This window comes from Meles meles, chromosome 7 (genome assembly GCF_922984935.1).
Source record: "Meles meles chromosome 7, mMelMel3.1 paternal haplotype, whole genome shotgun sequence".
Lineage (NCBI taxonomy): Eukaryota > Metazoa > Chordata > Mammalia > Carnivora > Mustelidae > Meles > Meles meles.
This window is the reverse complement of record NC_060072.1, coordinates 26,049,479-26,075,838: the sequence shown is the minus strand read 5'-3', so window position 1 is coordinate 26,075,838 and position 26,360 is coordinate 26,049,479. Positions and strand designations below refer to the sequence as shown.

At 45.2% G+C, this 26,360-nt stretch overlaps 1 protein-coding gene across 2 annotated transcripts in view; it reads right to left on the bottom strand.

Annotated features, from left to right (window-relative positions):
• TMCC3 (transmembrane and coiled-coil domain family 3) overlaps positions 1 to 26,360 on the bottom strand; it is a 68,012-nt gene that overhangs the window by 21,657 nt on the left and 19,995 nt on the right. Inside the window, exon 1 of one of the 2 annotated variants that reach the window (XM_046012266.1) lies at positions 15,557 to 15,644. The exons of the other annotated variant lie outside the window; for it this stretch is intronic. Within the exon in view, the coding sequence (XP_045868222.1) occupies positions 15,557 to 15,625 (69 nt within the window). The 5' untranslated portion in view covers positions 15,626 to 15,644. Of the gene's footprint in view, positions 1 to 15,556; positions 15,645 to 26,360 lie in introns of those variants that run through there. 2 annotated transcript variants of the gene reach the window in all.

Genomic DNA, 26,360 nt, shown 5'->3' with positions numbered 1-26,360 from the left:
CATAAGAGGGGGAATGTGTTCAGACGTGCCCAGCTCAAAAACTGGGAGCTACTTCTGTCCTGCATTGCCACGGCACCCAGAGAAAGCCACACTGAAGGTCACAGCTTGGCTCATAGCCTTCAAAAAGTTGCTTGGGGTGCCTGGGTGGCTCAGTGGGTTAAAGCCTCTGCCTTCGGCTCAGGTCATGACCCCGGGGTCCTGGGATCAAGCCCCTCATGGGGTTCTCTGCTTAGCAGGGAGCATGCGTCCCCCTCTCTCTCTGCCTGCCTCTCTGCCTACTTGTGATCTCTCTGTCAAAATAAAATCTTAAAAAAAAAAAAAAATTGCTTAATAAGACTGAGCCAGGATACAGAACTTAATATTAGGGCCCCAAAGTACTTTCCCAAAGCAAACCTAAGCTTCATCATTAAGTTATTCTCTGAGGGTCAGGGTTGAATTTTTGGGGTACTATAAAACAAACAAACAAACTAACTGCGTATGTACTGATAATCTGCAGTATCAGTTTTGTTATAAATAGATCAGAACACAACTAGCCATCAGATAGGGCTTAGAAATAATATACTTAATTTTGAAATAGAAAAAAACTGACCTTTCTTAGTTTCTTTCCCTTCTGCAATATGGAACTTATTCCCTTTATACATTTTTATTTTTTCCTAATGTAAGCCAGGGGTGTTATCACCAAATAGCAATTAGAAATAAAAATCTCCCTTTCGTTCTATAAAATTATAAATACCATCATAGTCAAGGAAAAAAATTTCAATGCCCATGAAAAACACATTCATTTTTCGTGTGGAAGTTGTGTTAGACTTCAAATGAGGCCAAGCAGTATTAAAACTGACTGCCTTGGGCCAAATAAAATTATGTTTTTAAAAGATAAACCAGATCATGTCTTGGGTTCCTTCTGAAAACATTCAAAAATTCCCTAGACTAGGAGTGCCTGGCTGGCTCAGTCAGTTGAGCATGTGACTCTCGATCTCAGGGTCATGAGTTCAAGCCCCATGTTGGGGACGAAGCCTATTTAAAAAAAAAAAAAAAAAAAAGTAATTTTAAAAATTCCCTAAAGAGTGAAATCCTTAGCAAAGAATTCAGAACTCTCTATCGCTTCTCGGCCTTTTGGCTAAGACCAAGTGTGGAATTCTCTGATCAGGGCCCTGTCTTAGCCATATTCCAGGAGATACGTACACAATGCTACTTGAGCACATCTACGCACGAGGCACCAGCATGAGGCTGGAGCTTTATACCCACTCATTTAACTCCTGCGGGCCATGAAGTAGGTGTCCATAGGTGTGCTTTACAGATTGAACGGGGAGGCATCAAATAAGTTGTGGTTATAGCTACTCAGGAACCAGGACTTGTACCAGACTCCCAGCTTTTGGCCTGTATCTTATTCCATTACTCCAGTGAGCCCCTGAATGCTCCGTACACTTGCCTATTTCAGCGTGTTAAGCGCCTGCTAGTTTCTCACCTAGTGTGGCCTCGCATGCCTCCACCCCAGTTCACCTTTCAGGGACCAGTTCAGACATTGCCTCTTCCACAAAACTACCCCCACTCTCATGCTCAGCGAGAACCGATTGCTTCCTTTTCGCTCTCCACGAAATTTGCCTTTACCCCTTTAACTGTGCTTTCTCAGCTACGTACCCAAGCATCTGTAGAACATTCTGCACCCCAATGTACTGCAGCCTCAAAGGGACACGATGTCTAAGAAGCCACCTGTGTCCTGTTCCACGTTCCTTCCTCAATAGGACTTTAGTCTCTATTGCTCAATCAATGGCAGACAAACAGCCAGCTGGGGCAGCCAGGTGTCCCAGGTGTTCACAGTCTCTTGGCTGTTAGCGATGAGATCAAGGAGAACCTGGTTATCCAGGATTATCTTCCAGACAGACTGGACAGCAGGCGGTTAATGGCTCATGATTCATGCCAAAGGTCAAATATTCAAAAACTGATGTGTCACATGGCGTGCTCCTCCAAAGGGAATACAAGTGACCAATTAACAAAAGACAAATATTAAGATCCTCGATGTACAGAACACAGAGGTGTACTATCCCTTCCTAAGTGATAGTTTCCCTGTGGTCACTGTCCTAACTGTTGCTGAGACCACGTGCCTGCTTCCTCTAACACACCAGTCCGTTATTTGTGATAGCCTAAGGATGTGTGCAGGCTTGTTCCGCATTACATGAGAAACTGGAAAAAATAACAGATCTACGGTACCAGCAACAGGAACAAGTGTAGTTCCCTGTCCCCTAGGAAATCATAATAGAAGGTGAATCCAAAAATAAAGGAGTCCTTTTTCCTCCGAAGTCTGAGAAGGCAATGATTTCTTTTAAAGGACAAACGCAGGCCTCAAAAAGAATTGTTCGAGAGAGGGCAGGATCTTGGCAAAATAGTACAAACTAATTTTAAAAAGAGAAGCTACCAGTTAAAGACTTAAGCATCGTATAATTTTCTACATGCTTCACATACATTATTTAGTTTTCCTTTTCCAGAATACAAGATTAACGACTCCTACTTTACAGATGGAAAAAGCAAGTGGCTTGTCTGCGGTCATAAAGCCAGCGAGCGGCGGGGCGGGGAGTCCAGCGGGCTCCAAAGTCTGAGTGGACATCCCACCTTCCACCGTGAGACCACTATGATACGCCAGACCCTTTCCTAGTTTCCCACACCCTGACAACCCCTACCATTTACTTTACTTAAATCGCTGTGTGTCCATTAAATATTGCCCAGTGAAAACACGTATGGGTGAGCAACCAGAAGAGCAATACTAACAAACAGATTTAGGCAGTTCCTGGGGCCACAGGGCAATTACTGGAGATGTTCCCAATTTGACATTAATAAGTTAGAAAAGAAACTAGCGTAAACCCCAAGATATCCTGAATAAAACATGTCGGCTGCTTCTGTTTCAACCACTAATGATGATTCTCAACGCCAGTGAAACAGGCCTGCACATCTAGTCCCCCTTCTGGCTGAAGCCCTGGTAGGCAGATGATCATTAGAGGCTCCGCTACCAAGATGAAGGTAAGAGCAGGCTTCCTCCTCCCAGAGCCACAGCAGTTTAAAAGCACTGAAGATCTGTATTTCGGATAGATGACAGTCCTCTAGGAACACACTGTTTTATAATCTGGAAAAAAAACAAACAAACACTAGAAATAAACTGAACTGTGGATGCTGATTTTTAAGATAAACGCCACCCCACGATCTTTCTAAGCTCCCAGGCCTCTATCTGGGTTGACAGTTCTTTCCAAACAGAGGGCACAGCCTCCCAGGGCCTACTCAAAACACTTGCAAGCAACCAGTCCGCGGAAATGCTCAGGAAAGCCCCAGTTCCAAAGCCACGTGTCCTGAACAGAGATTAATGATATCCCAGGGGTAGCACACGTTAGTGGTTAAAAGCAGATTCAGAGCCAGACTGCATAGGTTCAAATCTCAGTTCTGCCAAATCAAATGTATTATCGCAGGCAAATTGCTTGTTCTATGCCTCAGTTTCCTCATATGTAAAGTGGGAATAGGAGTATCTACTTCAGAGGGCAATCGTGATGATTAAATGAATGCGTAATTGTGAAGGGCTTGGAACAGGGCCTTGTGCAGAATTAGGTGCTCTAAATGCAAGATATTGTTCATCCAACACGACGTACCCCAAGTGAGTGGGAACTTCAGAAAGTCCAAAGCCAAGAGCCACAGTATGGCTGTCACCATGATTACGCTTTTCCAGTGGAAGATAATTCCTTCACCTCCCCGCTTCATGGAATCTGCTTGTGTGCACATGTGTGCCCTGCAGAGGAGAGGCAGGAGGAGCAAAGACAAGCAGAGTCTCAAAGCACACAGGAGGCCCCTTCAGAATGCAGTTGCAATGAACCTGAATGGAATGATAAAGATGATTTTTCCAAAAGATGCCCATTGACCCAAAAGCAGAACACCTAGTATCTGAGGGACTAAATCCAACTTCTGAAAAGGGTGCAAGACCTCAAATGACTAAAATTTAACATCACAGTATCTGGTCCCTAAGTTTTTATATAGGGATCATCGTCTCCTATGTTGCTACTTTGGTGAAAGGAGGACCCTAAATTCAGGCCCTAAAGGGAGATGTCTAACAACTCTCCAAGCCTTTAAGCAAAATAAGGAAAAACTGTATTAGAAAAACTTATCTAATGATCGTAACTTGCTCCTTCCTGCAAGAAGCCTCCTAAACTAACTCTTGAGAGCGTTAGGTCATGGAAGCTTGTTTTTACAGATACGTGCATTTTCGAACCGGGCTAGAGTGAATTCCATGAACTTCTCTCTCAATGGCATTACGATCTGATTTTACCCAGGTTCTCTCTCCACCTCTGACTCATGCTGTCACCAAATCCTGACTTCTTTGCCCAGTAATTTCTCCCTAGATCGAGCCTTCCCTGCTATCCCCAGATCCACCTTCCTGACCCCACAACCCCACTTCCTACCTCGTCCAGACGAAGGACAAGAGTTTAAACACATTGCACGGGGATGGAGAGCCGTTCCACTCACCTTCTCCACTTCTGTTTGCCTCCAGTGAGAGCACGGGGCCACGCTGTACAACGGCTCTTCCTTTAACAAAGGAACTGGGTTCTTCCTCCTGCTGGTACTTGGTCCCTGAGTAATGTTTCCTATTCCAATTACCCTCGGTCTCCCTCCGTCCTTCTACCACTTCCCCGACGGGTCTCAGCACTGCAATGCCCCGAACACATCTCTGCATCTCCTTTCCTTCCCAGTACTTACGTCATTCCCTTCTGGGCATACCCTTTCCCAGTCCTCTGCCTGATCCAAATCCTACCATCTCTGCAAGATTTCTTCCACCAACTCCTGCCCATCTTACTTCCACTCCTTTCCGATCCACTCTGGCTCTTATTAAGACTGTCAAGAGGGACCCTACTTGTTTTATCTTCCTTGCTGGATTTCTAGGTTACTGAAAGTACTCGCTCTTTCTAGATACCATATGACATTCAGAACAGAACAGGAGTATCACTGAGTAGTGAATACTTATTTACATAACCAACTTCTCCATAATGCTATATTATAGCTATAAAGCCCTAGTTCCAAATTCTGAAGGAGACCCATACTAAGAATATGTATTGATCAGTACACACATACATATATGTGTGCATATATACACATATGTAACTGAAACAAGTTTTATAAAATAATACTTATCCTTGCTACATGCAACCCAACTACAAGCATTTTTTTTTTAAAGATTTTATTTATTTATTTGACAGAGAGAGAGATCACAAGTAGGCAGAGAGGCAGGCAGAGAGAGAGGAGGAAGCAGGCTCCCTGCAGAGCAGAGAGCCTGATGTGGGGCTCGATCCCAGGACCCTGAGATCATGACCTGAGCCGAAGGCAGCGGCTTAATCCACTGAGACACCCAGGCGCCCCTACAAGCATATTTTTAAAAAACAGAGTTAGCTCATTTTTTTGGACCACTGCATACTAGGAAATAATTAATCTTGTTAGGGTATGTTAATTTTAGTATGTAGAAAAACTTGTTTTTGTACACACGTCAGAAACAAAGTACCCTGATGTCTGTAGGTGACTTATTCTGTAACGGATTGCATATACACTACATAAAGTCAATTCAAAAAATTTAATTGTTGAATCTGGATAAGGCAGATGGGTATTTGCTGTACTCTTCCTTCTACTTTTCCATATAAAAATGTAAAAATGTGATAGTTGTTGTGCACTAAACTCATTGCATGACCAATAAATGGGACTCAATCCTGTTTGAAAAACAGTGCTTTATAATTAGGAAAAAGACAACCCATATGTTTCTGTGCTTGATAATTGTATTTACGGAGGCTCTAATATACTGAAGAATGTTCTATGGTTACTTCCTGTTCCAGTGGGGTCAATAAACTTTCCACTGTTGTGTCTACTAATCTGTCCTACAACATTCTTCCCATGAAACTTTCCGTGAATCATTACTTCCTTAGCAGTAAGGTAGCTCTGATCAAGGAACATTTTACTTGCAAAGCAAAACCGTGAACTTGGCGTTTACCCTGACTTTTTTTTTTAATTTAAATTTAATTAACCATCATGTAGCACATCATTGGTTTTTGAGGTGGCGTTCAATTAGTCATTCATTGTGTATCACTACCCGAAGACTTCTCATCCTAAGGAGAAGCTCTGTGCTTTTCATCAAGGCTTTAAAACGACTACACCTGGGAACACCCAATGGTCAAGGCCACGCACTGAAACTGCAGAAGTCCTAATAAGCACGTGCTCTCGTTAAAACTTTCCCCTTCCTTCTCCTTTAAGAACCGGTTCTCATAAAAGAATAAATTTCACCTCATTTAATTGGTACTAACAGGGAAGTGTTTTAGAAATCTTTAGATAATTGACATCCTTACCATTTAAGGGCCAACATTTTTAAGTCTTGCTGATCGTGGATTTCTATCCCAAGACTGCCTCCCCGTTGACTGGGCTCCTCCATATGACCAGGTCTGAACTATGACAGAACATAGGCATCGTTTCTTCCTGACCCTAGGAGCTGAGTCGGGGACCTCAGGACAAGGGAGCACCAGGGAGCGCCAGGGGGCCAACAGCGCTGAGGCAGGTGGAAGCTAGGCCGTGCACACCCAAGTAAAAATCATCCAGGTGGACATTTCTGATGCGTGCACTTTACCGCAAGTTATCCCTCAGAAAGGTAAAAAATAAAATGCAAATGCGCAAAACAAAGCGAAAGCCCAGGAATCTGTATGGCATACTAGCAAAGCACTAATATCTGGGGCATAATTAAACATACCAGATTTAGATGCAAAGATACTTAATCCTAAATTCTGCACACTGCAGCAACATCCAAAACCCCACTGCCAATGCAGATTGCAAATGCCCTGGTTCATTACATAATAGTTACTTAGAATGCCAATGTTTCTCAAATTTAACTAAAAGCACACAAAGTACAATTAGAGCTTATTCATTTACTTAGGCCAAATGTTTTTATGATAGTTAATGGAATTGACTAATTTAGGTTAATGGAACTGACTGATAGTTAATGGAACTGATCCATTTAAGTTCCCAACCAAGCCCCCAATATACGTATTTTCCGCTCAAAAAATGTTTTTCTGGGTATCTTCTGTAAGCTGGGCGGTTTGCTCAAAGTACCCAAGTCACAAAGGTGAATATGGGGAATATGGGTGAATATGAATATGGGTGGCTCAGTTGTTAAGAGTCTGCCTTCGGCTCAGGTCATGATCCCAGAATCCTGGGATCGAGTCCTTGCTCGTCAGGGAGCCTGCTTCTCTCTCTCCCTCTGCCTACCACTCTTCCTGCTTGTGCCCTGTCAAATAATATAATACATTAATATTATAATATAAATTATATAAAATATAAAATTATAATATAAATAAATAAATAAAAATCTTACCAAAAAAAAAGAAAGAAAGAAAGGTGAATATGACAAACTCGGCCCAGGAGCTCCTGCTTGGACAAGGAAGACACACAGAACCACACACTACAGAAGAATGTAGTAAGTACTGTAAGGAATAAAGAGGCAGAAATAAGTCACCAGAAGCCTTCGGTGAAACAGCTTCCAAGAGGATGATACTTGGTTTGGACACAGAAGAGGAGGCTCAAAAATCACCCAAAAGAACCAAGCAAGGAACACAATGTGCCCACAGAGGCAAAAAGTAGAATATTTGGGAAACGAATAGGGTTTTTGAGGTGTCTGGAATTTAGAAGGACTGAATGGGTTGTTCTAAATCAGGGTACAGTTGAGGACTAGGACAAAAAAGAAGTCAGGGCAAGTATTTCTGAAAGGTAGAGGCACGAGAAAGAATAAGACAGCCTACCGCTGGCTCTGCAGGCCACGCAAGACTGGACACTTGACTGAGTAGGCAAGGGGAAGCCAGGGTTTTAAAAGTAAGTGGGGATTTTTTTTTAATCATAAAATATTAAGAAATAGGGGCACGTGAGTGGCTCAGTTGGTTGAGTGTCTGACTCTTGGTTTTGGCTCAGGTCCTGATCTCCGGGTCTTGGGATTAAGGCTTCCATTGGGCTCCGTGCTCAGTGCGGAGTCTGCCTGTCCCTCTCCCTCTGCCCCTCCCCTTGTGTGAATGCCACACATGCTTTCTCTAATAAATAAAATCCTTAAAATATATACTGAGAAATAGAGATTTGGAGATATCAAAAAGTTAGGGGAAGAAAGTCACCCATAAAACACTCCCTTAAATACAGACACTGTTTAGATTCCTAACTTCTTAAAAACACAGAAATGTGGTTATACTGGACATAGGGATTTCGGATACAATTCAAGTTCTGTGTACACAGGGACATAGGAAGGATCCATTAATCTGTAGGATTTGGTCCGTATATTCCTGTACACTCAACGTGGCATCACAGACCAACCCTAAGTGGGCCTCTGTGTGAGATGCAGAGATCCTATAAGCAAACCCACGATTAAAAAAAAAAAAAAAAGTCATTTGAGGCTAAGGACACCTGAGTTCTCACCTAAACTAATAATATCCACCCCGTGATAAGAAACCAGGCATTTTGCCTCACAAATACATGACATAATTCATGCCATCTCTACTCCTCCCTCTTCTGGAGACAGGAGAGGCTGACCGCATTCCGCTGACCGCATTCCACTGACCGCGGCCCTGGGGCTTTGTCAGAGGGCTCCACAGATTACAAAGGATAGAATTTTTACCTGAAATGAAAGAAAAGGCAGGAGCTAAAGTTGACTTCCCTGAAGGCTAGGATTCCTTTTGTCTTTTATTTACGGATTGAAAAGTGAAATCCTTCCGTGTTTGCGGAAATTACATTCTGCTCACTCTAAGGCATAGTTGGAAAATATCCCAGATTTTTCTGCCTGTAGGAAAGCACATTATATCTAACCACACTGTAGATCTATTATGACTCAAATTCCATCTGAAAAAATTTTAAAATCCAAATCAGGTTAGTAAAGGGGGGGAAAAAGGCACATGAAGAAAAGAAAGCTACCAGGCACCTGGGTGGCTCAGTGGGTTAAGCCTCTGCCTTTGGCTCAGGTCATGATTTCAGGGTCCTGGGATCAAGCCCCTCGTCGGGCTTTCTGCTCAGCGGGGAGCCTGCTTCCCCCACTCTCTCTGTCTGCCTCTCTTCTTACTTGTGATCTCTGTCAAATAAATAAATAAAATCTTAAAAAAAGAAAAGAAAGCTACCTTGGAAAATTTCAATGCCAGATACTTTTTTCCTCTTCGCCAGCTACTGTAATGAACCAAATCCTGAGTCCATACCTGGCCCAGAGCCCTAACTTCCCAATGAGACCACAAGAACTCTCAGACAGGACACCTGTTCTGAGCTTAGGACAGAACTGCCTACATGCACAATTACAGTTGGAAACCGTAGTTTACTGCTCAGTCGGAAGACTGCCTTTCCTGAGAGACTTTACTCAAGCCTGGTTCCCTAAGATATCTGAATGAGGAGGTTTTCTTTGTGCCCAACACTGGGAAAGCTGATGGCCTTACAAAGACTCCAAGGGCTGCTAAGGATATAACAGTGTTCCAGTGTGGCGGACTTCATTAATTCAACTGAGCCCACTGACCTTACTCAGCGTCTCAGAATGTTAAAGAACCATCTGTTCAAGAATCACTAACTGAGAACAGGATGAAACCTCATTCAGCCCAAGATACTTCCCTGAATTTGATGACCTGAAATGTCTTTGACTGCTGGACTTGATGAGGCTTTTGATGTCATTCATTACTTCAGCTGTGGTTAGGACTGACATTCTATTAATTAGGCAACATAAATATGTAGCCCTAAGTACCACAACCCCTGTGCCAGAGACAAAATGCCTGGCTGCTTTTCATCCTGGATCAACGTGTGCTCGACGATCAGTGACTGCACACTTCACATTACAGGACAGACTCCAAGTCCAAGTCACGTCTCAGAGGCAAGGGCATGTGTATCTTATTAACAGGCATATTTTTCAGAAGAACAAAACTTTATATATAAACAGTGGGAAAGTGACAAACATAATTAGGCAAAATTAAGTGACAAGCAGATTTGGGCACCATCATTTATTTTCCACTTATATAATATCTTTCATCAAAAATCTCAATAAACCTTACCAAATACTCTTGTCCCAACTTGGGGACTATATTATCTGCAAGTGTTACAAAGTCTACTCTGAATTTCACACTAAGCAACTGACAGGCATTCGGTCTTTTTTTTTTTTTTTAAAGATTTTATTTATTTATTTATCAGAGAGAGAGAGACACAGCGAGAGACGGAACACAGCAGGGGGAGTGAGAGAGGGAGAAGCAGGCTTCCTGCTGAGCAAGCAGCCCAGGTGGGACTCGATCCCAGGACCCTGGGATCATGACCTAAGCTGAGGGCAGACGCGTAATAACTGACCCACCCATGCACCCCAGGCCTTCAGTCTTACAGATTCCTTGCTAATTTTCTTTCCTCCCCCTTGTCTCACATCACTCAATTCTCTTTCTTTCTGGATCGTCTCTCCAACTCCTAAGCTGGATCCCTGCGGGGTGTGGGTCTTTAATGCCTCACCCCAGACCACTACAACCACCTCCCACAGCATCTTACCATCTCAGGCTGCCCCTCCCTGCGGCAGCGCACAGGCTGTCTACAGGATGTGGTCTCCATTCATTTCACTGGCAGTCAAAGCCCTCTGCGTCTTGACCCAGAGGTCAAGAATACAAGACTGGCTCTTGTATTTGCACGCTGATGCCTACAGACCAACTGGCCTGATCCAGGTGAACTCTGACCAAGTCAGAAAGACATGGCCACATTGTATCTACCAGCTCACCTCCCCTTTCCTCACGAGCTCCCCCACGCATGGTCTCAGCACCCCTCCCACCTCTATGATCCACTCGGTGCCTGCCTCTCGGCAGGACAAGTATCAGACATATTTTGTCTCCAGCGCTCGCCCAGGTTCTACTGGTTATGTTTAGTCTTATCACGAAGAGTATCAAGGAAGTCAAGGACTTTAACAAGGTCCCAAACCAGTGGGTGACGAGCCAGAGTGCCAACTCAGGTCTGAGGCCACAGCCTGTGTTTGTTCGAAACCCTCAGGCTCCCTCGACTGCCATCCCCAACTTTTAATCTACCAAAACCATGGGGTTCCCTCCATCTGGCTCATGTTAACCTTTCCACACAAAGCCGCTTCCTGTCACCTCCAATCGAAGTATCGGTGCTCTCTCAGAACCCCTGCTGCTCTGGGTTCCTCGCGGCAGCAATAACTCCCTCATCACCTCACATTATAACTTATTCTACCCCCTCCCTTTTTTGCAGTCCTGGAGCCTCACAATGTCCTTTGAACATAGTAGGCACTCAGCTTCTCATAATAAAGAGTTGTCTTGTACTTTGATATTATTTCCAATGGGTGAAATCCCTATCAGGGATGATAATTTCAGTAACTGAACAAAAGAAGTTCAATAATAAGGGCCCTTCCGAGCTCACAAACTGAAAAGATCAGATGAAAGGGCTAATTTTGGCAGCTTGAATATGTTATCAAAGACCCAGGCTCTCCCTTTTTTCCTTCCACTACCCCTAGGATGTCTGCCTATTCTTTCACGGAGGTGAAAGAGATACTGTGGTTCTAAGAATTACATGTAGAAAATTTCTGGTGGCAGACAAGTTTACTGCTTTTTCTTTCACATTTTACTAGGGAGAAAACATTTTCCAGAAACTCCCCAGCAGATTTCCCCTTGGGTCCCTTTGGTCAGGACTGAGTCATACGTCCATGCACTAGTTGCAAGCAGTCTGTGGAAGCAGGATCTGACACTTCCAGCCTTTATCACAGAAGCTGGCTCAGCCAGTCAGGGAGAAATGGAAAGAAATGGTGCTTGCAAAGGCAACCTATTATTTGCAAATAAACTGCTAGAGAAATATTAATGCAATGATAACTTATGTACAGTGAGACACCTCCATGTCCAAAGAGATGAATTATCATAAGAAAAGCTGTCTCATTAGGGGGCGCCTGGGTGGCTCAGTCCAATGAGCGTCAGACTCTTGGTTTTGGCTCAGGTCATGATATACAGGTCTTTCAATTCAGTTGAGCCCCTCGTCAGGCTCTGCACTGAGCGGGGAGTCTGCTTCAGTTTCTCTCCCTCCTTACGTCCCTCCCCCTGCTTGCATACTCTCTAAAAAATAAGTAAAATCTTAAAAAGTTTGCTAATTGGGTATAGTCCTTCCATTACAATAGGGTGCTAACTGCACTACAGCTGGGGGGTGGGGGACATTGCTGGAGTCCCCCAGTCCTTCGGGCAGTATCTTGTAAATACATTCCTTTCCCTCGGAAACAACCTCTTCCGCCACCATGACCACAAGGAAGGAAGGGCAGGGAGGAAAGAACCTAGCCCTTTCAAGTTTCCATACAGTTCTCTAAAGGACGACAAAAGGCAAAAGAAAAAAAAAAAATCCAAGAGATTTAAAGAACAGAAGTGATATCCAATATTTATAGGCCTTTGCCTCTTTTTCCTGTTCTTTGCTGCTCCTAACAGGACACTTTCCTTGCATCACCATGACCACGACCGCCATCATCTATTTCCTGCTTTAGAATCAACACAGATACCTATCAATGGGGAACCACCTAATTCTAGTACAATGGAAAACAATGCAGCTGCTCACAGGGAAGTGAATGTGAATGGGCCCCCATGGAAAGCTATCCAAGCTGAACTGTTCAGGCAGGAAAGCAAGATGCAGAGCTATGTCTACATACACACTCATTGGTGCTTTAAGAGAGGTACAGTGTTGGGGTTTATATAAATAAAGTGTACTCTACTCATATGGAAATTTCCAGAAGGATATCTCAGGAACTGTGAACAGTAGTTACCTCTGGAGAACAGAGTTGGGAATCTGCGGGCAGAAATACATTTTGTTTTATATTCTTTTTTTGGTAGAGTTTGTTTTTACTCATTTTGTTATTTTCAGATCTTTAACAAAGTTCCCGGTGCTTATACCCTCCAAGTGAGACTAATATGCAAATACCTTTAAAATTTCATTAACACACTCAAGATACTTCCTTGTCCCCTGTTAGGCCCTATGACTTTAGTAATAATAGCAAATAATATATATATATTTTTAAAAATAGCAAACTAACTGGCGTAAGTATTCAGGATGATAAGCCAAGGAGAGTCTTACAGAACGACTGTCTGGTGATTGATTGCGTACAGAGCACGTGGCTCCTGAGGGCCAGACTCTTGTATTTGTGATTCTCAGATTTTAAAGTCTGGGTTTGCCCTTTGGAAGGCCCATCTCTTCAAGGTTAAAGTTTCTCAGGATCCAAAAAAGGATATGACTACCTCACTGTAAAAACATTTTTTGAGGGTTCCAGAATTTAAGCAAAGCAATGCTGAAATCAGATTACAAGATATTTCTTAAATGTTTACAAATTCTCAAAACACTAAAAATCATTTGGCACACACCTAGAGACCCAGAAATTCCATTTCTAGGAACAAGTGCCCATGTTAAGGAAGTGTATTAAACACATTCATAGCAGCAAGGTTCACAACAGAAAACCACCAGAACAACCCAGAAATAACCCAAAGGTCTACAGGCAATAGAATATATGAATATATATATTCTGGGGGCTTTTGTACAGTGGAATGAGAGGAACCATAGCTATAAGAATTAAAAACATAAATCTTTTTTAAACAAACAAGTCGAAGAAAACCACATGAAGTACGAATTCCTCTTTCTAAAGATCAAATGCAGGCAAACTCCCATTTGGGTATAAACACACGGGTGGTGAAATGACAAAGCAAAAGCAAGGGAATGGTTAACACACATCTTAAGACAGCATGACCTTTTGGAGGAGGGGAGGCTTGTGATGGAGGGACGTGCAAGCAGGGAAAAAGTCATAGGGTCAAGTTCAATTTCTTACCCAGGGTTTTAGGTACAGGAATGTTTCATGTTATTTTTTAAATGAAATATCTTTTGGGTATAGCATTTTATAATTTATAAACATTTAAAAATAAAGACCATGGAATAAGATACACAGTATAATAAACTCTGTGTGTACATATACTTAAGTTACATGATGAGTAACATCCATCTTTTAATTCGACTGGTCTGTCTGGCTCTGTACTTCATTCTTGGTTAAAGCCTAAATCTGAGGACCGACTTAACTTATGATCTGGACTTAAAGGCCTCTGGGCCACTCCACTGGGTCCTGACTTGGCCTTTCTGGGTCACACCCAGGAGTGGTAAAGGATGTAGTCAAGACAGTGAGAGTCCCCCATTTTCCTCATCCTACAGATGAACCCCCAGGCAGCCTGAAAACCACCCTCGTTCGCACTGGAGGAAGCCACTCCTCCTGGGCCAGCTGCAGGACAGGAACCAGGAGGAAGAAGAGTGGGGAGGGGCCTGCCCACACTGAGAAGGCTTCGTCAACCAGCAGCAAGAAAAGACCCCTTCCTTCTGGAGTCCCTCACAGAAGGCAGCGGTAGTTTTATAAGCAGCTCTCCGGTGGTTTGGGAAGCAATTTTTCCCTTTCATTCCAACCCAAACCTTATACAACCACTGCACTCACAATGCTGGGAGGCTACTAAGATGCTTTGTTGTTAGAACAACAGGCCCTCCATTTTTGCTTTATTTTTTTTTTAAAGTAACAGAAATTTAATCTCCAAGATGCAAAAAATCTAATGATAACCAGAAAATTCTTCCAATTTGCCATACCTCTCTTCCATCCTCAATAATGTTTCTAAAGACTGGGAATCATTACCAACAGTAAGCCCACCTTTGCAATATTCTAGATCAACCTCTGATACCAAACTCGTTGGAAACAAATTACTTGAATAAATGTGTTCAAGTATTGTCATGTCCAGGAAATGGAAGAAAGACTATGTGTTTTGTAGCGATGCACAGAAACAGTCCATGGCACAGGCACACACATACACAGTCACAAACTGAACAGACATTCCCAGGAGATCTGGCAGCTCCCAGGGGCAGGGCAAAACAGAACACTGGCCACCCCGCGGGGAGCCCTGCCTCCATCACCACGGGGCGGTGTTCCTGGATGGCAAGAGGGGCCCTGGGTGGTACAGATGTCCACTCCCCCCACTGCTGCTTCCTCTCCCAGCCCTGCCATGGCTGGGGGGTGGCCACCACGCCCGTCCTCCTCATGGTGGAGAGAGAGTGGCGGACACTGCCCCACACAGTCTGTTTTACCCCATCCCAAGTTTCCAGGAAAGGGAGGTTTCAAGGAGATCCACTTGTCAGAGGACTCGGGGTTAGAGTACAAGGTCAGACCCACTTCCGCCTGTTTAGCTCCGGGATTACCTTCCCGGTGTCTGGGAAGCAGGCAGAGAGCCAGCTCCGTTTCCAGCCAGGAGCTGGCACCGCTCCAACCCAAGTGTTTGCTCACCTCTTAAATCCCACAAGCTGCATGGACATTTTTAAAGGACCCAGCATTACAAGCTTTGGTGGTTCAGGATTTTAGGCCATTTAAATACCTAGAAACCCATGGGGCAATGAGGGAGGATATGGGGCAAGCACAAAAATAATCTATATTTCTCTTAAGCACCTCATCAACTCTGAATGACCACAAAGCTCTACAACACATAGTTACACAGGCGGCTGAAAGGGGAGAGCGGGTGAAGGGACTTACCAAAACCGCACAACAAGCGAGAGGGCAGACCCGGACGGCGACCAGCACGCCTTCCTGCCCGAGAGGCATCTGAGTCTGCAGGGCGGGCAGGCTGCGTATTTCGACAGCACCTACCCTGTGACTCAGCCCAGACTCTGGAGATACCGCCTGCATATCTCTGGGCATTCCCGTGTTTGCCTCCGAGACTCTCCACGCCCTACACTGTGAACAGCACAGCGGCCGGCCATCAGACACCGTGTGGGACCCAGTGCTGCCCCAGTGGGTTCTCTGTGCTGCCTCGAGATGCTCTCCAAGGGGGGGGGGCAGGCTGGAAGGGAGGCCTGTTAACCCGGAACTCAGGGATGGCCAGGGGACCCCAGAAGACACTCGGTCTGGCACTCCTGGTTTGCTGATGAGGAAATGGGCTCAACTCAACAAACTTTGGTCAGGCAGAGTCCGGGCAGAGCAGTGAACTGAGCACAGGAAACACCAACATGAATGATGGCAGAGCGAGTGGGAAATGGTCCCAACGCCTCGGGAAAGGCATCGGCTCAGAAGAAGTGAGAGGAGTCGGGAGACTCTTTGCTCTGTGGCCTCATTCACGAGGCAGACACTCCCTGGTGCCTCTGAGTGTCAGGCACAGCGAGGCGTGCTGGTGTTGCAAGAGGGCACAGCCAGAGAAACAATGGCAGCCTCTGAGGACAGGACAGCCCGGGAGTCCAGCCCCCGCGGCAGGGAGGAGGGCTGGGGGGAAGGGATGAGAATGAGACAAGGCAGGAAGAGACTTGTCACTCAGAAGGTGCTTCAGGTAAAGCGAGTTCTGAACTGGTCAGCCGACAGCATATGAGGACCTGGGGGACTCAATGCCAGATGAGGAAGGCAGAACTGAGCAGCGGATGACAGGGATCAGACCTGGAGGTTCCCGCGCAATCGTGCCAGGGTGTCTGCATTGCACCCCACAGGCCACACGTGGCAGCTGCTAACGGGATTAGGATGCCCAGATCCTGGGGTCAGACGGGTCCCTGTGAGGGAGCAGTCAGGCCGAACACACTGGCACCTGCTGTAGGACTGACTCTAGGGCGAGAGTTTGCAGACGCCGGGCAGGGCAGTACTGGGAAGGAGAGTGTGCTTGAGGGACACCAAGGAGACAGCGTCAAAAAGATGTGCCCCAGACTGGATGTGGGGATTATAAGAGACAGTCAAGGAAAACCCCATGTCTCCTTCATTCCTAATGGTGGCTAAGATCATTCACAAAACAGAAAACTGGGGAGAGGCAAGAGTAGGACATGGGAGTAGAGTAGGATTCCGCTTCAGATGGGGATGGATTTGGGGTTCCTGTGAGATGTCCAAGAACCAGAGGTGTCCAGATGAGCCCCAAGGGAGGAAGGGGCTGAAAACGGGAGTCCACGACAACAGTGCCTGGGGGCAACTTACTGAGGGGGCTATGCGGGGACTTGAAAGGTCAGGCAGATCTGATCAAATCCCCGCTGCCATTTAGTAGCTATACGATCTTGGGCAAAAATTTAATTTTTTTGAGACTCTGATCTCATCTAAGGAAATTCTTCCTAGAAATTATGAAATCAAAGAAGGACCTGCTGTCATACCAGACACAAGATATTTCACATTTTTTCCTGCCCTTCTGTGATCATATATTGTGACCATATATTGCTTCACGTTATAACCCTGCAACAGATTACAAGCTTTCCTGCTGTCAGTCATTTATCTTTAAATCCCTTTTGACCTCCCTTGCATGAACAGATTCGCAAATATTTGAATTGCCGTAGTCACATGAAAAAAATCAGGCCGTGGAGCCTGGGTGGCTCAGCTGGTTAAGCATCTGCCTTCGGCTCAGGTCATGATCTCAGGGTCCTGGGATCAAGTCTTGCATCAGGCTCCCTGCTCAGCAGGGACAGGTGACAATCACCTCCCAGCTCTCTAGTAGTTGGCTCATTTAATAATTTTGATTAAACACAGGGAATGATTCAATTCAGGGATATCGTTTTCAGAACCTGTTTGATTCCTGTCTTCTACCTGACCGCATATGGCCTGGCTCAAGCATGACCAGTTTGAGAGGGCACTCTGGTCCCTGAGTGATGGGACAGAGCAAGTGCCCACTCCTCAACATGCCAAATCTAACCTGAGGTTCTTGTTCTCAGACTGTGTGGACCCTGGATGGCTCCCCTTAAACTCACAATATAGGGCACCTGCGTGGTTCAGTCAGTTAAGCGTCTGCCTTCGGCTCAGGTCATGATCCCAGGATCCTGTGATCGAGCCCCGTAACGCGAAGCCTGCTTCTCTCCCACCCGCTCCCCCTGCTTGTGTTCCCTCTCGCTGTCTCTCTGTCAAATAAATAAATAAATTTTTTAAAAATAAAAAATAAAAATAAATAAATAAACTCACAATACACCTGGCCATCCCTCTTAGCCAGCCTCTAAGATTTCAACTCTCACTGACCTACAGACCCAGGATACCTCCTACTGCTGTCTTGAATAGACCTGAACTTCCCAGACTCTGAATAGATTCACCTCATTTTCTGTGTGAATGAAAGATCCTCTCCCATCTTGCTGCCAGTAGGAGGCAGAATAGAGGCAGGTGGACAGCCAGATCAGCCTGCATCCCGCATCTGGCATCTGGGGCAACAGAAACAGCAGCCCCAGAGCACAAAGCTCCTGATCCGCACTGTTATCTCTCAGATGCTAGGAGATGCACACAGTGTGGGTCAGAAGGTGCTGAGAAGTAATTCTTTCAATTTAAACGTTACTTTGAAACACACACCCACCCCTAACTAGACCATGAAGGCATAAGAGGTTACGAATAACAAAGAGCATATCACCCTGATATGCCTCACTCAGAACTGTCCTACTCCATCTACCGAGAAAGCTGCTCATACCCAGGGAACAGTAATCTAGGGCCTCAGTTTCTCACAATCACTTTATGCCCCAAGATTGTCTTTTCTTCAGAACCCAATTCAGGTTCTGTGACTTCATCTGACCCAAAGAATTCTACTGGCAAATTCAGGGTTACTTACTTGCTTTACTAAGCTCCTTCTCTATTCTCTTCTCCCTCCCTCCCTTCCTTAGATACCTTTTAAATTCTTTTTTTATGAAATACCTTTATTAATTCCTCCGACCAGCAGCCCTGAGGTAAGTCTCAGGTTTTACGTTAAGTAGACAAGGATAGTCAGCTGCTCACTGGCAGTAGCAGAACAAACTGGGCCAGGAAAGTCTTTCGAAAATAAAAGATTTCACCAGTTAAATTGGTAAAACTTTGGAAAGACATTCCATTCCCATCTTTCTGTATTTAAAAAGACACATAACCCTTGACCCAACAACGCCGCTTTTAGAAATTTAACCACATATGGTTACAGGAAAAAAGATGTACAAAAATATTCAGTAGAGTATAACAAAGCAAATAAACATGGGGAAGAAAAATCACCCTAGAAGGAACTTTAAATTGTGTATCAATAGGAGATTGGTTAAATAAATAAAGATACATTTTGTGCAGAAAACATTCTGTAAAGGATACGTAAGAAACAACGGTTCTGATCTCTGGGTATAAAGACTATAAGAACATTTTCCACCTTATGTCCTTTATGGGATTTTTTCCTATAAACTTGCACTCTTTTTTTTTTTTTTTAAAGATTTTATTTATTTACTTGACAGAGAGATGACAAGCAGGCAGAGAGAGAGGAGGAAGCAGGCTCCCTGCTGAGCAGAGAGCCCGGAACCCCGGGATCATGACCTGAGCCGAAGGCAGAGGCTTTAACCCACTGAGCCACCCAGGCGCCCCTAAACTTGCACTCTTTAAATTGGCTGGATAATGGGGGGGGGAGCGAACCTTAGTAATTTAGGGTTAAAGCTCTACTACATTCTTCATTTAACAATATTATTCAATCTTTGTTACACAGGAAATAGAACAAACAAGGCACAAACAGAAACTCAAGAGAGCAGATACACGATAAAACGTGTTTGCTCTGACAGCTAATGATTTCATCGCTCAACGACAGGAACTCTTCATCTCAGAAGATGAGTTTGTTTTTTCCTCAAGCACCTCCTCTATGTGTTATAGACTCTTCTATAATCAAAATGGCTTAACTAAACTATGGACCTTGTGCTAAACATGCGTTTACACTTAAAATCAGCTTTACTCTGGAAAATGGGAGTGAGATTGGGAAGAGAGAAGCCCACTTTTGTCAAACCTTAAAAAGAAATACAGGGGCACCTGGGTGGCTCAGTGGTTTAAGCCTCTGCCTTCGGCTCAGGTCATGATCTCAGGGTCCTGGGATCAAGCCCCGCATCGAGCTCTCTGCTCAGTGGGGAGCCTGTTTCTCCCCCTCTCTCTGCCTGCCTCTCTGCCTACTTGTGACCTCTCTGTCAAATAAATAAAATATTTAAAAAAAAAGAAAAGAAAAGAAATACAGACACACCTCAAATTAAAAAAAAAAAAAGAAAGAAAAGAAAAGAAAAAGGAAGACTAATGCCCAGGCCCTTTATAGGACTTACTGAATCTTTGGGTCTGGGAGTCCAATCTCTGTATTTTGCACAAGCTCCCCAGGTAAGTCCTATGTTGCTGGTACTGTGCCGTGCACACGGGAAGTAACTATGCTTAGCAAATACCATGTCTTATCCAAAAGAAACACAGCATAGAGGAGAAAATTCTGTAAAACAGAGGTGTTCACTACTGATTATTTATTTATTTATATATTTGAGTGTGTGAGGGGCAGAGAGAGAACTAACTTCAAACAGGCTTCCTGCTCAGCACAGAGCACAATGCAGGGCTCAATCTCACAACCCTGAGATCATGACCTGAGCCACAATCAACAGTAAGACACTTAACCGACTGAGCCACCCAGACACCCCTAAAACAAATAACTTTTTAAAAAAGTGATACGGTATTTGGAGTAGCACTGGGTGTATGCAGAACCCTCCAGGCCCTGCCATCAACCCAACTCTTCCGACTCATCTGTGGCTGACCGGGGCGGTAACGCGGAAGAGCCATCTTCGGGGCTGGGAGGGAGTTCAAATCACGTAGGCCAGTGTTTTTCAAGTGATGGCGGCAACCACCTGATTCCTGACCTGGACAACAGTGCGGGGTCCAAACCAGCCGATGTGCATGAAACAGCCTCCTTTCTCCCTCCCACCTCCGCCTCATTCTTATGCCCAAGTGAAGTTTCCGAACCGCTGAGCTAGTCTGGTATTTCATGAACATCCCGCTGTAAGATCACCTCAGGCTCCTGCTATCCCAGCCCCATCCCAGACTCAGTGAAGCAAAGTCTCTTTTCGTGTGTGAAAGCAGCGCCCCAGGTTACTCTTATAAATGGGGAGGTTTGGGACACACCAATTCAGGTCAAACTCATTTTAAGATCAAGAAACCCAGGTCCAAAAAAGTTAAAGAATTTCCCTCAGGGACTTAACACCTGATTAGCTGGGACATCGGAAACCTGGCGAGGTCATTTTTTCCTCTTATACCAACGGAACTTACTAATGTTTATCATGAGTACCTGTGCGGTTTCTGATTCATCACCATGAGGCTGCAGGTAAGTGACTAATGAAGTCTGAACCCACAGGGCATGTCAGAACATCTCTCTGGCCCTGGGAGTTTTCCCACTTTCGGTATCAAGGATGAAGAGAAATTAAAAAAAAAAAAAAATGGCACATCTGATAGAAAAGTAAAGACAGCCCTACACCTTTATAACCAGGAGAGGAGGATTTGAAAGTCTCCCTATTTCTTCTCCAAATATTAGAACCTTTGGCAAAAAGGACTCTATCACACTTTGGGTTAGAGCATCAGCTTGCACCTTGCTGTCGGAGAGAGAAGAGGGCGTCTTCTACAGAGACTGCAACCTCATCCTGGAACCAGTATCTCTACACGCACCAATGAGGAACAGTCAAGGGAAACAAAACCCCCAGCTTGGAATGCACACAGCAAGTTTTAATTCAGGGGGAGTTCCATCGAGTTATAATTGCCTCTAATTGGTCCTCCCACGCGGTCTCACAATTTACAGCTGTAATCAGTGCCACAAAGAATGAGCTAAATTTCTTTTCTACCTTTGAAATCAGAATCATCTCTGCTTAGGTTCTTACCATTGCTGTTTTGATTTCTTTTTTAATATACCAACGTATAAGAAAAGGATGAATGAATGAGATAATAAAAGTAAAGATGCAGGCAGCTCTTTTGGAAACAAGTACTGCTCCCTATGACCTAATGATAACCCAGTGGGATTCAAATTCGTAACAGAGACTGGTGCCAACTTGGCGAACTGTTCCGTTCCAGGGCACACTATCCAAAAAACACATTCTTCTGGTCAGACATTTTCCATACTCCGATTTTTATCTTTCTTGGCATGCTCGACTCTTCTCTAATAAAGTCACAACCCTTGTTGCCATGGAACCCAATCAGACATGGAGCCTGTTACTATGACTTCCCTGCGAGTCTAAAAAAAGACCCAGTGACCAAAGAACAGCCCTTTCTTTAAATAAAAAAAAAAAAAAGAAAGAAAGAAAAGAAAAGAAAAATCCAAGGCAAAGAGGCTCCAAAAAAGGACCCAACCCTTTTACATCCATTGGAGTTTAAGCTTTCATGCGGGCTAACTTGAACTCTGAAGACAGAGCAAGCCAGTGGTTTATAAAAAAATTTTCAGCGAAGACATTCCACAGAAGACAATTTTATAAATAAGTACCTGGCAAAGAGGGTAAAACTGTTCTTGGGATTTCTTCTTCTTCCCCCCCCCCTTTTTTTTAAACTCGATTTAATCCTTAGATCTGAGTAGTCGTTTAGCAAACATATGTCAATCAGCAGCTACCAAATTGCAATATTCATTTCCACCAATACTTAATTTTTGCCAAAATCTCACTATCCCTCTGTAAAGAAAAGATAAGCCAAATGGTACAATCGACCCTGTGTTCTGTCCTGTCTGGAACTGGACTAAACCTGGAGAGCCTAGCAGAGGGACTGAAGCAAAGAGAATAAAGCTGTGCGGACAGCTGACCACGGGCTGGGCACTTCCCTGTCATCGCGGGACTCTGGCAACAGAGGCACTTCTGTGTCTCTCTCCTAGAGATAAGGTACCAAGGCTCTCCGAGCTTAAGCGCTTGCTCAAGCTACCGTGCTTAGAACGCAGTCTGCCTTCCAAAGCCAAAGCTATTCATTCATTTGACCAACGTGTGTGCCTGGCCCCACAGGTGCTGTGCGTTCTGTTCGGCTTATAGTTCTTGATGACAGAACGTGCAGCCTATAAGCCTGTCTGTGAAGAGGGCATGGAGTCTTCGTGCACAGCCCACGGGGCCGGTTTGGGCCGTACCCATTTGGAATGAGCACCATATCTGCCCGGCAGCAGCCAGCCCTTGGGAGAATCCTGAGTAAATGCCCTGGCCTTCTAGATGACAAGGGGCAGACACCTACCACCATCCCTCAAGAGACTGGCTGCTGACAAGGCCTTCCAGCCGTGGACTCTGCTGGGGGCAGGGGGAGAGACACTCAGAAGCTCCAGATGCCTTGTCTTGTGCAGTTTCAGTGTTGAAGTAAAAGCCACTGCATGCAAACTCAGAAGTTATTCTACCCAACATGGGTCTGGGAGAACTGGCTTCCAAAAATGACTAGTAAGAAGGAATATGGGGGGTGGGGGTTGCTGGCTGGCTTAGGTGGGAAGAACACAAGATTCCTGACCTCAGGGCCGTGAGTTCAAGCGCCACGCTGGGTGGAGAGCTTACTTAAAAAAAAAAAAAGAGGGAGAGAGAGAGACTTAAAGAAGGGATCTATAAAAGCCTGGAAATTAATTCAGAAGCTATACTATTAATCACACCATCTTTTTTGGCTAGAGATAGTCCACTTACTTCATCATATAATAAATACAACTACTTCCATTAAAAGAAATTTCAAAACCAAGACCACACCAGCCAAGAGGGCCATAGTCAGAAGACAGTAGTAAGTACTGGTGAAGATGTAGAGAAACTTGAGTGCTAGCCCACTGCCAGTGGGAGCACCATGGGAATGTGGGAGCACAGTGGGAGTGGGGGAGCGCAGGGTGGGGGGGAGGGGAAGCACGCGGGGGCGGGGGGGGGCAGGAACGGAGAGCCCGGTGGGAATGCAGACCTGTGCATTCCCAGGGAAACACTCTGGCAGACCCCCAAAAGGTGGAGCACAGAACCCCCAGGGGACCCAGCAATTCTACTCCTCAGCTTGAACCCAAAAGAAAGCATAACCCCCGCCCAGACACTTGTATGCGGATGTTTAGGGAAACAGTGACCCTAAGAGCCCCAAACCAGTAACAACCAACCCAAGTGGGTGTCAGATGCTGAACAGGACAAAATGCCAGAAGGCGGTGCTTTGGAAGGTTCTCGGGCAATAAAAAGAGCTGAAGTGCTGACAGACTATAACACAGAGGAATCTTGGAAACCTCAAGCTGACTGAAAGAAGCCAGGCACAAAAGACCACATTACATCTGATTCCATTTACACAAAGTGTCCAGGACAGGCAAATCCAGAGGAACAGAAAGTAAATTAGTGGCCGGCATGGCCTGGGGGTTTGGAGGGAGGAAATGGAGACTGATGGCTAAATGGGTCTGGAGTTTGTTTTGGGGGTGACCAGAATGTTCTGAAGTGGACTGCAGTGACTGCAAACTCGGCAGATATACTAAAACCCATGAACTCACACACTTTTAAATGAGCGACTTGTATGATATGTGCATTGTATCTCAATAAAGCTGTTATTTAAAAGAAAAAAAGGGGGGGAAAACAACACAACCAGTTTTTTGTTTTGTTTTCAGTTGCCCTACTAAGTGGCCCAAGCCACAAGACTGCCTGACCTTGGATAAGTCACTTGTCTCTGGGGGTCTCTGTGCCTCGTTCAGGAAACAAGACTCATGCCGGAACCAGGAGTTCTCTCCTAGCCCCTTCGAGGTGGAAAAACCATTTGCGCAAACACCTCTCCGTGTTCAAACAAGGGGGGTCAGACCACCTACTCTAGCGGAATCTTTCCAAGCATTCCTTGTCTGACTCTTCCCTTCACCCCTGTGTTTCCATTCCTCAAACGATTTCTGAGCTCCTGCTATGCGTAAGTCTTGATGCTAGACCGTGTTCATGCCCTCTAGTTCTCAAGCCCACAGTCCACAGGGGAGGTAGGCAGTTCTCATTCTGTGTGTGCGGAGGACTCAAAGACTACTGTGGGTGGCCAAGGGGCAGAGAGATGATCTGAACTCAGAACCAAAGTCTGGGCTGTTTCTCTTCCTCCTACACCGGGGGTGTTCAAACTGCCTCCACAGGCATATTCTTGGAACTTCTACGGGTTTGCTATGAACAATTTTAAATTATGTATTTACTTGGATGGCAAAGAATATTAATGTAACCGTATTGGCAGAGCATAGAGATAACCATCTGCTAACCAGTACTATCCTGAGATTCCAAGACCGTCTGTGCTTCTACTCACGCTGGGCCCAAGTACTGGAACTTCTTTAGTCAGCAGGAAACACGATGGCTGACTCCCACTTTCCTGGGACTGCACCACAAATTGGGTGCCTTAAAACAACAGATATTTATTGTCTCGGTTCTGGAAGCCTGAAATCAAGGGGTCAGCAAGGCCAGGCTCCCACTGAAGGTGCTAGGGAAGGGACCACTCCAGGCCTCTCTCCCAGCTTCTGGAAGCCTCGTCAGGCATCCCTCTGCCTGCAGATAAATCACACCAACCTTCAGTCAGTCCTCACACTGTAGGCGCTCCGCCCCGGGTCTTCACATCATCTCTCTTCTGTGCATGTCTGTCTCCAAATCCCGTCACACTGGGTCACAGCCCATCTTGATGACCTCATTTTGACTTGGTTCCTTCTGTAAAGACCCTATCTCCCAGCAAGGTCATATTCTGAGGTAAAGGGCAAAGTCACTCCTGTGTCTTCTCTCACCCTACCACCACACTGCTGGTCACCCCACAATCCTCCAACACCAGCGCGGCAGCCTACAACTCTGACACTATCCACCAGCAGACAGCATCAGCTCCCACAGGTGAAGGGATCCGTACGACGGGACTGCCAGTCCCCGGTCCAGGTTGTTACCTGCGATTCTCATGCACTGGCTACAAACTGACCCTCTCCCCGGGTTCCGTCAATTTTCTAGAGTGGCTCACAGACTCACGAAGACATTTCCCTCGTACCAGTTTATAAGAAAAGGATAGAACTCAGGAAGAGCCAAAAGGAAGAGAAGCACAGGGCAGGGTCCCGGGAAGGGCCGCAGGTGCTCCGTGCCCACTCTCAGAGCGGCTCTCCCCGCATCTCCAAGGGTTCACCAACCCGGAAGCTCTCGGCACCCCAACCTCTCGGGTTTTTATAGGGGCTTCGTTATGAAGCCCTGCTAGATTAACCTACTGGCCACTGGTGATGACATCAACCTCCAGCCCCTTTCCCCTCCCCAGAGGTGGAAGGTGGGGCGGAAAATTTCAATCCTGACAAGGTCTGTTCCCCTGGCAACAGGCCCCATCCTTCGGGGCTTCCCGAAAGTCGCCTAATTAGCAAACTGCACCTCGATTGAAAGGGGCTTTCCATTTAAATCACAAAAGACACCATTTCACTTTTATCATTATAATCACTTAGGAAATTCCAAAGGTTTTAGGAGCTTTGTGTCAGAGGTGGAAACAAAGACCAAATATATACAGTTGACCCTTGAACAGGAGTTAGAAGGACTCAACCCCACTTATATTAGACTTACTGTAACTGTGCTTTCTCTTTCTTATGGTTTTCTTAGCAGCATTTTCTTTTCCCCAACTTACTTTATTGTAAGAATACAATATGTGATGCATATAGCCTAAAAAAAATATGTGAATCAACTATTTAGGTTATCAGTAA